At 49.9% G+C, this 15,112-nt stretch overlaps 1 protein-coding gene across 3 annotated transcripts in view; it reads left to right on the top strand.

The window, feature by feature from the left end:
* mybbp1a (MYB binding protein (P160) 1a) overlaps positions 1-15,112 on the top strand; it is an 83,317-nt gene that overhangs the window by 22,537 nt on the left and 45,668 nt on the right. For all 3 annotated transcript variants that reach the window (XM_068007950.1, XM_068007952.1, XM_068007951.1), the window contains exons 9-11: positions 3,495-3,612; positions 11,281-11,570; positions 12,840-12,950. In XM_068007950.1, coding sequence (XP_067864051.1) covers positions 3,495-3,612; positions 11,281-11,570; positions 12,840-12,950 — 519 coding nt within the window. The remainder of the gene's footprint in view (positions 1-3,494; positions 3,613-11,280; positions 11,571-12,839; positions 12,951-15,112) is intronic.

The following is a 15,112-nucleotide window of genomic DNA, read 5'->3' as shown; positions in this document are numbered from 1 at the left end:
AACCTGATTGAATTTTTTGAAGAGGTGACTAAAGTAGTGGTCAGGGGAATGTCAATGGATGTTATTTATATGGACTTCCAGAAGGCATTTGAAAAGGTCCCACATAAGCTAAGATAGAAGCCCATGGAATCGAGGGAAAAGTACAGACTTGGTTAGGAAGTTGGCTGAGCGAAAGGTGACAGAGAGTAGGGATAATGGATGGGTACTCACATTGGCAGGATGTGACTAGTGGAGTCCCCAGGGATCTGTCATGGGGCCTCAATTATTCACAATATTTATTAACGACTTAGATGAAGGCATAGACAGTCTCATATCTAAGTTTGCCGATGACACAAAGATTGGTGGCATTGTAAGCAGTGTAGATGAAAACATAAAATTACAATGGGATATTGATAGATTAGGTGAATGGGCAAAACTGTGGCAAATGGAATTCATTGTAGACAAATGTGAGGTCATCCACTTTGGATCAAAAAAGGATAGAACAGGGTACTTTCTAAATGGTAAAAAGTTAAAAACAGTGGATGTCCAAAGGGACATAGGAGTTCAGGTACATAGATCATTGAAGTGTCATGAACAGATGCAGAAAATAATCAATAAGGCTAATGGAATGCTGGCCTTTATATCTAGAGGACTAGAGTACAAGGGGGCAGAAGTTATGCTGGAGCTATACAAAACCCTGATGTGGAGATGCCGTTGATGGACTGGGGTGGACAGATGTAAGGAGTCGTACAACACCAGGTTATAGTCCAACAGCTTTATTTGAAATCACAAACTTTCGGAGCTTTGCTCCTTTGAAGGCGCAAAGCTCTGAAAGCTTGTGATTTCAAATAAAGCTGTTGGACGATAACCTGATGTTGTACGACTCCTTACATCCATACAAAACCCTGGTTAGACCGCACCTGGAGTACTGTGAGCAGTTCTAGGCACCGCACCTTCGGAAGGACATATTGGCCTTGGAGGGAGTGCAAGCGTAGGTTTACTAGAATGATACCCGGATTTCAAGGGTTAAGTTAGGAGGAGAGATTACACCAATTGGGGTTGTATTCTCTAAAGTTTCGAAGGTTAAGGGGTGATCTGATCGAAGTTTAGGGAACAGATAGGGTGGATAGAGAGAAACTATTTCCGCTGGTTGGGGATTCTAGGAGTCGGGGGCATGGTCTAAAAATTAGAGCCAGACCTTTCAGGAGCAAGATTAGAAAACATTTCTACACACAAAGGGTGGTAGAAGTTTGGAACTCTCTTCCGCAAACGGCAATTGATATTATCTCAATTGCTAAATTTAAATGTGAGATAGATAGCTTTTTGGCAACCAAAGGTATTAAGGGATATGGGCCAAAGGCAGGTATATGGAGCTAGATCACAGATCAGCCATGATCTTATCAAATGGCGGAGCAGGCACGAGGGGCTGAATGGCCTACTCCTGTTCCTATGTTCCAATGTTATACAGGCCAGCACGTTTGGCGGGCGCGTTCGCTACACGCAGTTGGGACTCCACTCATGAGCGGCAGAAACCGTGGCTGGGTGATCTTTGAAGTCAGCGCTGCGAGGAAAGTGCGTTTGGTGTAAAGTTGTTAAAACGTGTGCCAGTTGTGAGGCGAAGTTGCAGCTTTCACCAGCCGCTGGGCAGTCGCCATTCAGTAGGTCCCTCGGCAAATGGGAATGTTGCGGGAATGGAGGGTTGACGCTTTCCCGAGCGTTCTCCAGCCTGGCTGGAATGATTCATTCTTTAATTTCGTTGGTGCTTCAAAATCGACATTCGGGATCGGGAAGGATATGTCATTGCGCTCCTGCTGCTGATGTTGAGTGTAGTGGCTGTGTTCCAGCTGGTCACTGGAAACAAGTGTCATTTCTTATACTGGGTAGGAAAAATGAGCGTGCCGTTTGTATTTTACTGTAATACTTGCGCCAGAAATGCCGGCCGTGCAGCACAGGGCCCTGTAATTCCACACGGGTTCCACTGCTAGGTGAGCAACTGTGACAGTCGGAGACCCTCACAGAATTTCAGGGCCTAGTTCTCTTTAACCTTTATTTCCCGTGACCAATTTTCTGCCTTCCTCACCCGAAGGCACCGACTCTCTCGCAAGGTCAGTGCTCTCTGAGGTGCCAGCCGTCATCCAATATTTCTTCCTGTGTGAGCCCAGACGACCGTCGGCAGGCTATTTGACTGTGTGAGGCATTGTATCAAGCCGCATCCTATCCTTGTATGATGCCATGTGTGCTCTCCTGCAGGGGTTACTGTGCAGTAATTCAGGGGCGGCAGAATCCCATTCCCAATAAGGTATAGAGAGTACGGTTTCAATACTTTATTGAGCCAGTTCTACAGTAAAATTGCTGAATTTTATAGACCGTTAATATATATTAACATAACAGGAACAGGAGTAGGCCATTCAGCCCCTTGAGCCTATTCCAGCCATTCAACGAAATCATGGCTGTATCCTAACTCCATCCACCCGCCTTGGCTCCATATCCCTTAATACCCTTGGCTAGCAAAAATCTATCAATCTCAGATTTAAAATTATTAATTGAGCTAGCACCTACTGCTTTTTGTGGAAGAGAGTTCCACACTTCTGCCACCCTTTGCGTGAAGAGGTGTTTCCTAACTTCTTTGCTGAATGGCCTGACTCTGATTTTAAGGTTATGCCCCCTTGTCCGAGACTCCCCCAAGTAAAATATGAAGGCTTACAAAATATGACTGCAGAAACTGAAGCAAAATTTAGAGAGTTATTTATTTATTTTTTTTCTGTGTTTTTTGGCAGTGGTGTTGTGACCACTGGCCAAGCAGCAGTGAGATTTAAGGGCCTTCTTTGGATTTTGGTTCTCCCTCCAGATCACAGGAAGGTGGAGCAGTGGTGTCCTCTAGTGGTAGAGCTAGATATCTCCAACATGGCAGAGAACAATGTCTCTTGGTCCCTTTCCCCTTCTCACATAACAAACTTCTGCACATCACACTTGGTTTTGTATCTAACAATTTTTTTTTAAAGGGAGAGAAAGAGGACAGGGCACGAAAGTGGAGTTGTGGTAGAAGATCAGCCATGATCTTATTGACTGGTGGAGCAGGCTCAAGGGGCCATATGGCCTACTCCTCCTGTTTCTTATGTTCTTATAAAGAAAGCCAGTCATTGACTGGGAGCTTGAATTTGCAAGCAGTTGCAATTGCTCTCTGGTTGACCACAGCACTTTACCAGCAGCAACATTTACCTGGATTTGACTATTTAGAGCAGTAGACATAAAGGGACTGGCCAGGTTAGCGCTAAACAATTACAACCATGCTGTAGACAACCCTTGAGCAACACCAGGGGAGATAGGCTAGTGTATACAAAGAATTCCTCTACCCACAGAACGGAAGTGAACTGTTTCGTGGAAAAAATATTTTTCTTTTGTTTGATTGTGTCTTTTGATCCCTGTCTGCTGCTAATGGATTGATTTGTCATCCTTGAATATAATCAGGCTGTGTTCTCTTACTAATGGTGTGTCTGTTCTTTTCTCTTATTCAGCTACTTGTGTTTCCGGTTATTTGGTAGCATGTTACCGTTGCTAACTCTACCCCAGCTCAAACTCGTTCTCACGGGAGAGGTGATGCGACACTATGGGGACCATGTGGTTTCAGCTCAGGTATGGCCCTTCTCTGTCTGAGTAAAGTGTGAAAATGTTTAATTCCCCACAGAATGTCTCATTTCCACATTAAAAATGTTGATGTGTTTAGGCAATGGAATAACTGTAGAAGGAAAGAGAGAAAGAACTTGCATTTCTATAGCGCCTTTCATGACCTCTGGATGCCCCAAAGTGCTTTACAAGCAATGAAGTACTTTTGAATTGTAGTCAATGTTGCAATGTAGGGAACCGCAGCAGCCAATTTGTGCATAGCAAGGTCGCACAAATAGCAATGCGATAATGATCAGATAATCTGTTTTAGGCATTGCTTGAGGGATAAATATTTGCCCATCTGGCCTCCCAGGTGGATATTAAAGATCTCGTAGCACTATTTGAAGAAAAGCAGGGGATTTTTCCCCGATGTCCTGGCCAATGCTGTTTGTGGGACCTTGGTGTGTGCACTTTGGTTGTCACGTTTGCCTATATTACAACAGTGACTACACTTAAAATAGTAATTCATTTGGGGTTGTGAAGAGCTCTATATAAATGCAAGTTATTTCTTTCATTCGAAGTTTTGTTTTTAGAGACTGCAGCAAATTCCATTAAATCTAATGGCCAGAACAGTCTGTCTCAGCTGGACATCTTTGTGTGTGTGTGTGTGTGTATTATGGTTTGTTGTGCTGTATTGGTTCCAGTGCACCTGGCTCTGTGTATATGTTTTTGAGCCTTGCATTAAGTTTTAACTTGTCTCTAGACTGCCACTTTTGCAGTGGGCTTCATTAGATGTGATTCTGCTTTGTTTCTCGACAAATTGAACTCCCAACTTGCTGAAGAGAGGACTGCCTTTGTTTGACACTAGGCTTCTTATATAAACTATCGGGAAAATTGCACTCAAGTCAAACTGCCTGAGTGTTGTGCTAATGGTCTCTGGTGTGAGACTGTTACTGCGCCTCAGACTGTTGCCACCACCATGACTGATCTGTAACAGCCGGTACAGATCAGTGGAGACACTAGAGAATATGGGATTGTTCTCTGAGCAGAGAAGATTAAGGGGAGATATAATAGTGGCATTCAAAATCATGAAGAGTTTTGATAGAGTAAATAAGGAGAAATTATTTCCACTGACGAGTGGGTCAGTAACCAGAGGACACAGATTTAAGATAATTAGCAAAAGAACCAGGGGAGATGAGAATTTTTTTAATGCAACGAGTTATGATCTGGAATGCTTTGCCTGAAAGGGCAGTGGAAGCAGATTCAGTAATAACTTTCAATGGGGAATTGGATAAATACTTGAAAAGGAAAAATTTGCAGGACTGTGGGGAGCAGGGGAGTGGGACTAATTGGATAGCTCTTTCAAAGTCCGAATGGCCTTCTGTGCTGTACGATTCTATGCGCTGTCCGTGCACGGACAAAATCTACGATTGAACTGCTGGGTGCTCCACGCCGTTTATTCTGGTGTGAAAATCTCCCCATCCTCACCCCATTATTCTTAACTGAAATCGTAGCAACAGTGCTAGAATGGCCTGATTTGAGTTTTGCAACCACCAGTAAGCATGGGAATGCTGCGAGAACAACTTTGACTGAGAGCTTTGATGTTCAGATTCTAGTTCTTGCTAAGAGGAGCCGTGACCTGTACTTGTCACTGTGGATTCCGATGGCCTGTGGCACCTTGTGGGTATAGATGAAGATTGGCGCTGATGGGAAGAGCTGTTGCTCCTGCTGAACCTTCTGTGTTATGAATGGCTTTACAGTTTTATTTTAATAATTGTGAAGCCTGAGTAATAGGCCAGAGCCAGGTCGTCGCTGGGACAAAATCCTGGAACTCCCTACCTGCAGTTCAAGGCCCACCGCCACCTTCTCAGGGGAACCAGGGATGGGCAATAAATACTGGCCTTGCCAGTGGTGCCCACATCCCCAGAATGCATGAAGAAAAACAGTGCAGGCCAGCAAAGATTGGAAAGAGTCGGAAAGACTGGATGAAACCAGAAGTAGTGATTAGGTGATGCCAAGCTTGGATTTCAAAAGCCTGTAGATTGCAGAATGATGGGAATTTTGAGGTAAGTTAGGAGTTCCATAGTTTTAGGATACGGAGAAAAGTTGGATTAAAGTAGGAGGAAGTGCAGTTAGTCTCTATTTCAATGTGGGTGCTAACGACGGAATGTTTGGAGATTAGGAGCAACGAGAGGAACGTTCAGAGGACAACAGATTTGTAATTTGGAAAAATGGTCAAGAAAGCTTGAAATGGCAATGGTTGGAGTTTAAGGGGAGAGCACGGGATCCCTTGTTAGCACAAGTATTGTCATGTTGTCACCGTTTCAGTTCAGTGGCTTTGAGAAGTTCTTCAATGACCTTTATAGAAATCAGCGGAGGCCAGTTGACTTTTAATTTCCTTCCTGAGAGCCTTGCTGAAATGTGGGTTTTTGTAATCTCCTTGCAAACACTAAATGTGCCTGCGACCCGCGCTCACTGTGAATTTGCTGACTGTCTGTGGCCAGAGACGGAGTTATCACAGAATCTGGAGGGTTAGAGATGGTAATCCAGTTACTGCAACAGCAGTCAGGTAACCAATGAGATCCTCTTGCTTACTCTGCTTCTCCAGTGTGGTCAGAGCCTGTGTGGTTGAGGTGTAAAAATTTAAAGAGACAATCGCTTCGATTGACGCACAGCAGAAATGTCGGAGGGGCTTTACTGTGTGATTCTGGGAGTCTACCTTGTCTGAAAGGAAATGGCCCCTTCCCGATGGCCTTTATTTTGAAGTTGCAGGGGCTGCAATGTAGCAGGTGTTAGGGTTCCTCAGACAGCGAGTTCCTGGCAAGAATTGGAGATGACACAAAAAGAGACTGAGAGATTTTTTTTTCTTAACTCAATAAAGGAGAAGGAAAGTCCTAGGGGAGTGTGTCTTATCCAAATTAATTCTTCCTCTTTCCTTCCTCCCTCCCTCCCCAAAACTATTATTTAAAAATCCAATGCAGTCTTCCTCCTCCCACTGTTGAAATCAAGATTAACCTGTACTTGTTTTTTGTCATACTCTTGCACGTCACACTTGCACCTGATTTGGCCTAAATTTTATATCCATCAAACTGCAGCGGGTCACAACTGAACAGGTAAAGAACGTACCAATCAAAAGCAGGAGTAAAAACTACCAATCGAGCACTATTAATGACATCTGAAAACTACCAATCACAATCAGCAGTAAACAAGCAGCTATAAATGAAACAACAGCAAAGAGGAGAATGGGACCTGACAATACTGTTCATTTTAAAACATTTCCAGCTGCCGCCTTGTTTAGCAGTCATGCCAGAAGATAGCAATAAAAATAAGGTTTCTAACGAACATGAAATTAAATAACTCAGTATAATATTATTCAGTGTGTGTTTGAAATTATTATCTTTGGTGCATGTTTCTATTCAGGGGCCTGTCCAGGTGTTGGAAGCCTGGGACTTGGGTTTTGCAGCATCCACCAGTCCCTGAGTGAAGAATGCCAGAATCCGCCGTGGTCACCCTGCACCTGTCATACTGAACAACAATCAGAGTTTAGCAAAAGCTGTCATTTCTTTTCGACAACAAATACTTGCATTTGTGTAGTGCCTTTAATATAGTAGCTCTTCACAGTAGTGTTATCAGACAAAATTTGACACCGGACCACATGAGATATTAGGACAGGTAAAGACATAGGTTATAAGGAGTGTCTTAAAGGCAGAGAGGTTTAGGGAGAGAATTCCAGAGCTTAGAGCCTATGCAGCTGAAGGCACGGCCGCCAATGGTGGGACGATGAAAATCGGGGATGCACGAGAGGCCAGAATTGGAGGAACGCAGAGATCTCTGAGGGTTGTAGAGCCAGAGGAGGTTACAGAGATTGGGAGGGGCGAGACCATGGAGGAATTTGAACACAAGGATGAGAATTTTAAATGTGAAGCATTGCTGGACTGGGAGCCAATGTAGGTCAGTGAGCATTGGGTGATGGGTGAACGGGACTTGGTGCGAGGTAGGATACGGACAGCAAAGTTTTGGATGGACTGAAGTTTACGGAGGGTGGAAGATGGGAAGTTGGCCAGGAGGGCATTGGAATAGTTGAGTCTGGAAGTAACAAAAACATGGTTTTCAGTGCAACACAGCGCTGGATAGATAGGCCGGGGCTTGAGGCTTAGAGCCACAGCGAGCTCTGTGAATGGCTAGTCTTGCTGTTGATCATTTAAAAAGCTTGATGCTTTAAAGACTTGAATTTTCTGATTGGACAAACAAAGATTTTTGTCCCGGATACAGCTTTCAAATTAGAAGTTTTCACAACAGCCAGCACAGTTTGCTGCATTTGCAGCACTTTTAAACGGGCGCAGAAGTTTTAATTTTAAAATTCTATTGCTCGCTCCTGTACAGTGCTGCTGTACACTATCTTCCCAAAGTGCCCCTTACGCTCCCCTTCCCACTCTGCCCTGCTACCTGCTCCTCCCACCCATTGTGCCCTGACTCTTCAATAACCCATTTACAGTTCGCAATGACTTTGAAACACTGAAGCAGGATCTGTGCACCCTCCATGGTGATATTACCAGGTATCCCTGAACTAGCTGCTGCCTGTACTCTGCCTCAGTGCCACTTTTTTATTGTATGAGTTGCACTAGTGGCACAAGTTATATCTATTGCATTTCTTTCATTGTTTAGCATTTCAGAACAGTATCATTGCTCCCTTACTTGTTACAGTGAGACTTGTGGGTGCAGAGAGAAATTTAAAAAAATACAGCCCCCTTCCCGACCTCAGGACCATCCTAAAGTGCTTTACAGCCAATTAAGTATTTTTGAAGTGTAGTCACTGTTGTAATGTAGGAAACGTGGCAGCCAATTTGTGCACAGCTTGGTCCCACAAACAGCAATGTGGTGATGACCAGATAATGCATTTATGATGTTGGTTGAGGGATAAATATTAGCCAGGACACCGGGGAGAACTCCTCTGATCTTCGAATAGTGTCATGGGATCTTTTACATCCACCTGAAGGCAGACGGGGCCTCGGTTTAACGTCTCATCTGAAAGACGGCACCTCCGATAGTGCAGCATTCCCTCAATACTGCCGAGTGTCGGCCTAGATTATGTGCTCAAGTCTCTGGAGTGAGACTTGAACCCACAACCTTCTGACTCAGAGGCGAGATTGTTAGCGCTGAAGCAAGGCTAAATGATCACTAATATATCAAGAGGAATGTAATCTATGGGGAAAAGTCCGATTAGCGCACAGAGGCGCTAAAGTGCTTCTTCTAATGTTCAGTCGAGTCTTGCTTTAGTGCTGTTGGCGGCCGTGTAGGCAATGTGAGGGCAGCACAGCCACAGTTAGTGGTGTACGCTTTAAAATGGGGTTTGTACTGGGCAGAATGTGGATCCTTTGATCGCAAAATAACTGCCGGCCATGTTATGATCGTTATCTTGCTATATCCATGTGAGGCATGTGCTCACGTACCCAGGAGGGCTGCTGCTGGCCTAGCAGCAGAAGCACCCTGGGCTAGACTAACTGACCTTTAACCAGATGGAGCCCCAGGAAGTCTTCTCCATTTTGTGGCTGTGTGGAGGCCTGTATTAACTGAGCTTGTGGTTAGTGTAACTGCTGCCTGTCCTGTGATGTGTATTAACCCTTTCACCGCTGGTTTTTCTCCACTCCGTCGAGCACTTTGGGTAGTCGTGCAGTAGAAGTAAATACAAAATACAAAGCCATCCCAGGGCTCTACCATTCTCTTAGACTGAAGAAGTAAAAGTACAGAGCTCAGGAGGTGAAGGTCCAAGGCCTTTGGGTTTCTTCCCTGACCACCCAAAGATTCACCTGCACACTCTGGCATTCTAGCAGAAAGAAAGGTTGCTGTAACCACTGCTGTCCGTAGGTGGAGCTGGGGTGCGCTAGCAACATCTAGTGACCAAATGGAGCATTGCAACAACGCATCCTTCTGAGGGGTTTATTTTTTCCCTTCCAGTTTTAAAAAGGGCTCAAAGTAAGACTCAGCTATTGGAATGAACGTGAGAGAGGAAAGACAGAGAAAATAGGAATGTGAGGAAACCCTTCATAAGTTCAGGTGAAACCAGTCACCTAAAATATGAACCTTTCTTTCTCTTTACGACAGACCTGCTGTGTATTTTCAGCATTTTTACATTGTATCAGCGAAGAAACGTATGTGCACGCGTCTCTGTATATGTGTACATATGCGTGTATATGTATACGTGTGTATGAGCATGTATATGTACGTGTGTATATGTGCTTGTGTTTATGTGTGTACTTGACCGTGTAGCCGCCTCCCAAATCCGGGCCCATCTTTCCCGCATTTCCATGTTTGAACCTCTCCAATCAGATTTCCGCCCCTGCCACAGCACTGAAACAGCTCTCTCTGAAACAAATGACATCCTCTGTGACTGTGACCGTGGAGCGCCATTCCTCCTCATCCTCTCAACCTGTCTGCAGCCTTTGACACAGTTGACCACACCATCCTCTTCCAATGCCTCTCCTCCGTTGTCCAGCTGAATGCAACTGCCCTCGCCTGGTTCCGGTTGTAGCCTGAGAATCTTCTGCAATGGCTTCTCTGTCCGCTCCTGCACCGATACCTCTGGAGTGTCTCAAGGATCTATCCTTGGCCCCCTCCTATTTCTCGTCTACATGCAGCCCCTCGGTGACATATCGGAAAGTACGTCAGGTTCCACATGTACACTGACAACACTCAGCTCTACCTCTTTCGCTCCCTCCATTGTCTCTCATTTGTCTCACTGCTTGTCCAACATCCAATCCTGGATGAACTGAAACTTCCTCCAATTAAACATTGAGAAGACCGAAGCCATTGTTTTCAGTCCCCGGCACAAACTCTGTTCCCTCGCCACCAGTTCCATCCCCCTCCCCGAACACTGTCTTAGGCTGATCCAGACTGTTCACAACCTTGGCATTCTATTTGACCCCGAGCTGAGTTTTCGACCCCATATCTTCTCCATCACAAAGACCACCTACTCCCACTTCCGTGACATTGCCCGTCTCCGCCCTGCCTCATCGTATCTGCTGCTGAAACCCTCATCCATGCTCTTGTCACCTCCAGACTTGACTATTCCAATGCTCTCCTGGCCGGCCTCCCATCTTGCACCCTCCATAAACTTGAGCTCATCCAAAACTCTGCTGCTAGTATCCTAATTCGCATCTAGTCCCGTTCACCCATCACCCTGTGATCGCTGACCTACATTGGCTCCCAGTCCACCAACACCTCAGTTTTAAAATTCTCATCCTTGTGTTCAAATCTCTCCACGGGCTTGCTCCTCCCTCTCTCTAACTCCTCCAGCCCTACAACCTTCTGGGAACTCTGTGTTGCTCTAACCATGGCCTCTTGTGCGTCCTTAACTTCCTTTGCTCCACCATTGATGGCCGTGCCTTCAGCTGTCTAGGCCCTAATCCCTGGAATTCCCTCCCTAAACCCCCCTCTCCTCCTTTAAGACACTCCTTAAAACCTATCTCTTTCACCAGACTTTTGGTCACCTATCCTAATACTTCCCCTTTTGGCTCGTTAAAGGTGCTATATAAATGTACGTTCTTTATTTGTTTAGGATACTTGCGTATTTTGTGCTCTGTAACTTAGTGTCATGCAGCATTGCTCTGGCCCAGCCTGGGGGAGAGGTGGTGGGCAGAGTTGGCTGCTCTGTATCGCTAATCCTGCTGAAGATCATTAATTAAAACATTTATTTTTCAGCTCCCAGACAGATTCAGGTTCGCACCGGAAATGGAGAAGTACGTCGACTCATTCCTTGAAAGCACCCAGGACCCGGAGAAGCAGTTCATGGTGATAACACGGTTCACGTGTCTCACTAACCAAGGTTACCCCGTGATCCCCAGTTACTGGAAAGTGGTCCGTCACCTGCAGCCCTCGGTTTTGCTGAATTACGTCGACTGGTTAAAAAACATGTTCATCAGCCCGGATCTTGACGCCTGCATAGACTTCAGCACCAAACGGCAAAAGGAGAACAAGGAGCGAGCTGGCCTGTGAGTTGGGTTTGTAAAGTTCAATTAACTGCACCGTTAAACCTCAGTGTAACAGGAGATGGCGCTAGATGACCAGGGAGCCGGGCCTACTGTTTTAAGTATATGCACGTTTAAAATGTTTATTGTTGTACCTAACTTATTGACTAGTAAGGGGTGAAACCCAGTGGTAACTCTGTGTTAAAGGTTTGTGAGTTTAACTGATTCAGAGCCTCCTTATTAATTTAAGAAACTCCAAGATATTGAGGAGGCTGATTTGTGGTTTTAAAATAACTTGCCAGGACTGAACACAGGAACAGGAGGAGGCCTTTCAGCCCCTCGAGCCTGTTCCGCCACTCAATCAGATCACAGCTATCTGTACCTTGACTCTGTGTTCCTCAATACCTGTACCCAACAAAAATCAATGTCAGTCTTGAAAATTTCAATTAACCCCCAGCATCCACAGCCTTTTGCGGGGAGAGCTTGGTCCCAAACTGCCTTTTCCTTTATTTCCATCCCTAATCCAGGGAGAAACTTCTGAATGGATTTGAGTTTGACTTTAATCCCAAAGGAGGGGAGGGGGTGAGTAAAATAATGAAGAGAATTTGTTTAACAGTTGGGGAGAAGGGCCCAGCCCAAAACATTGACTTGTCAGTTCTCTTCACGGATGCTGACTGATCTGTGTTTCCAGCTCTGCCTGTTTTTGTGAGGGGATAGGAAGGGTGGGTGTGTGGAGAGATTTACCAGGAAAGAAGAGCAGAGGAGGACAGGATTGTAAAGTGTAGAAGCCCCAACATAACATCAGAAATAAGTTCATCCTTTGAGTAAATGGGAGTGAAACAGGCGATAATGAATCGGCAACCGGCTTTAGAACAAGCCCAATTTCCTTTTCCACTGCTTTCAATGGAGAAGAGAATCAGGCAGGTGTAAGAACGGATTTGCTAGCATCGGTTTTGTGCCACCTCCCAGGTCTAATTTCCCCCCTGGTGAGGACTAGGCTGAAACCCACGAGAGTAAATGTTGAATAAATGGGGTTGATTCTTGGTCCAGCGAAGATTAGAGAGGTATAGGTAGAAAAAAGTTGGGGAAATGGTCTCTTCAGATCCAGGATGATGGAAAGGACGCGATGGGTTCTCTGTCACTCTGCTCGGTGTAACCTGTATAATAACCCTGGTGTCTCCTGTGCCAACTTCCCCCGCAGGCCCAGAATGCAATCTGTGACAGGCGGGTAGTGAATTGTTGGTACGTTGTGTGGCGACTGTCCGCATTGACCGGGTGTGTGATGTTTTACAGAGTTCAACGCTCGATGATGCGGCTGCGGTTGTGGATTGTTGCACGACTGACCTCCATCGCAGAGAATGGTCAAGTGAAGAAAGAGGAGGACCTGGTGATGGACATCACCAGGTGAGTGGGGACATACTAGCAAAGGCTGAAATGATTCAAGCCTTCCCCATTGTAAATCAGGACTCATCAGTTTTTATTTGCTTCTTGTGTGGAATCGCTGCGGATGAGGAGACCAGTGGCAAGACAAGTGACGCACATCTCTGACATCCAGCATCAGCGCCGTTCCCTGTTCGGAGGGATGAGGGAGAGGTGGTATTTAGGATCTGCTGGGCTCCACCTACATGTCCAGGCTGCGCTCTTATTGATGCAGCAGGATCCTTGTTTTTGCTGGGCTGGAAAATATCAATCTGTGTGGGTCAGAATCCACAGCAGCCAGCACAGCGGGGCACAAAAGTAACAGTGTGAGGGACGATTCTTTCTGACCAGAAAGTGCCCATACTGGTGTAGGAGGGTGCAGAGCCCTGCTGTTAGCTCATTCACTTGACCTCTAGACAGCAGGTGAAGGCAGTTGCCCCATGTGATGGGGGAGGGCAGTGACAACAGCCCGAGGGCCGAATGTCCAACTCTTGCTCATGTTTTCTATGTTTCCTGAGGGGCCTGCGGAAACCACCTCCTTGGCTGGGGCAACAATGCAGCTCCATTCACTGTAGCACAGTGCCATCCCGGCAGACAGTGTGCAATCTTTCTTTTCTTCTACATTTTCGCCATTGCTTTCCTGAAAGCGCCCTCTCGCAGGGCGCGCGCGCTCCCCCTCCCTCCCTCCCGCGGGCGCGCGCGCTCCCCTCCTCCCTCCCGCGGGCGCGCGCGCTCCCCCTCCTCCCTCCCGCGGGCGCGCGCGCTCCCCCTCCCTCCCTCCCGCGGGCGCGCGCGCTCCCCCTCCCTCCCTCCCGCGGGCCGCGCCCGCTCCCCTCCCTCCCTCCCGCGGGCGCGCCCGCTCCCCCTCCCTCCCTCCCGCGGGCGCGCCCGCTCCCCTCCCTCCCTCCCGCGGGCGCGCCCGCTCCCCCTCCCTCCCTCCCGCGGGCGCGCGCGCTCCCCCTCCCTCCCTCCCGCGGGCGCGCGCGCTCCCCCTCCCTCCCTCCCGCGGGCGCGCGCGCTCCCCCTCCCTCCCTCCCGCGGGCGCGCCCGCTCCCCCTCCCTCCCTCCCGCGGCGCGCCCGCTCCCCCTCCCTCCCTCCCGCGGGCGCGCCCGCTCCCCCTCCCTCCCTCCCTGCGGCGCGCCCGCTCCCCCTCCCTCCCTCCCGCGGGCGCGCGCGCTCCCCCTCCCTCCCTCCCGCGGGCGCGCGCGCTCCCCCCCCTCCCTCCCGCGGGCGCGCGCGCTCCCCCCCCCTCCCTCCCTCCCGCGGGCGCGCGCGCTCCCCCTCCCCTCCCTCCCGCGGGCTCGCGCGCTCCCCCTCCCTCCCTCCCGCGGGCGCGCGCGCTCCCCCTCCCCCTCCGCGGGCGCGCGCGCTCCCCCTCCCTCCCTCCCGCGGGCGCGCGCGCTCCCCCTCCCTCCCTCCCGCGGGCGCGCGCGCTCCCCCTCCCTCCCCTCCCCGCGGGCGCGCGCGCTCCCCCTCCCTCCCTCCCGCGGGCGCGCGCGCTCCCCCTCCCTCCCTCCCGCGGGCGCGCGCGCTCCCCCTCCCTCCCTCCCGCGGGCGCGCGCGCTCCCCCTCCCTCCCTCCCGCGGGCGCGCCCGCTCCCCCTCCCTCCCTCCCGCGGGCGCGCCGCTCCCCCTCCCCCTCCGCGGCGCGCCCGCTCCCCTCCCTCCCCCCCGCGGGCGCGCCCGCTCCCCCTCCCTCCCCCCGCGGCGCACTCCCTCCCTCCCTCCCGCGGCGCGGCCGCTCTCCCCCCCCCCCCTCCCCCCCCCCACCCCCGCGGGCGCGCCCGCTCCCCCCTCCCCCCGCTCCCCTCCCTCCCCCCCCCCCCCCCCCCCGCGGCGCGCCCGCCCCCCCCCACCCCCCCCGCGGGCGCGGCCCGCTCCCCCTCCCCCCCCCCCCCCGCGGGCCGCGCCCCTCTCCCCCTCCCTACCCCCCCCCCCCCCCCCCGCGGGCGCGCGCTCCCCTCCTCCCCCCTCGCGGCGCGCGTCCCCCTCCTCCCCCCTCCCGCGGGCGCGCGCTCCCCTCCCTCCCTCCCTCCCGCGGGCGCCCGCCTCCCCTCCCTCCCTCCCGCGGGCGCGCCGCTCCCCCTCCTCCCCCCGCGGGCGCGCCCGCTCCCCCCTCCCCTCCCCCCCCCCGCGGCGCGCCCGCA

This window comes from Heptranchias perlo, chromosome 28, assembly GCF_035084215.1.
Source record: "Heptranchias perlo isolate sHepPer1 chromosome 28, sHepPer1.hap1, whole genome shotgun sequence".
In the NCBI taxonomy this organism is placed as follows: domain Eukaryota; kingdom Metazoa; phylum Chordata; class Chondrichthyes; order Hexanchiformes; family Hexanchidae; genus Heptranchias; species Heptranchias perlo.
The sequence above is the reverse complement of the archived record's forward strand: the minus strand, read 5'-3'. Positions and strand labels throughout refer to the sequence as shown.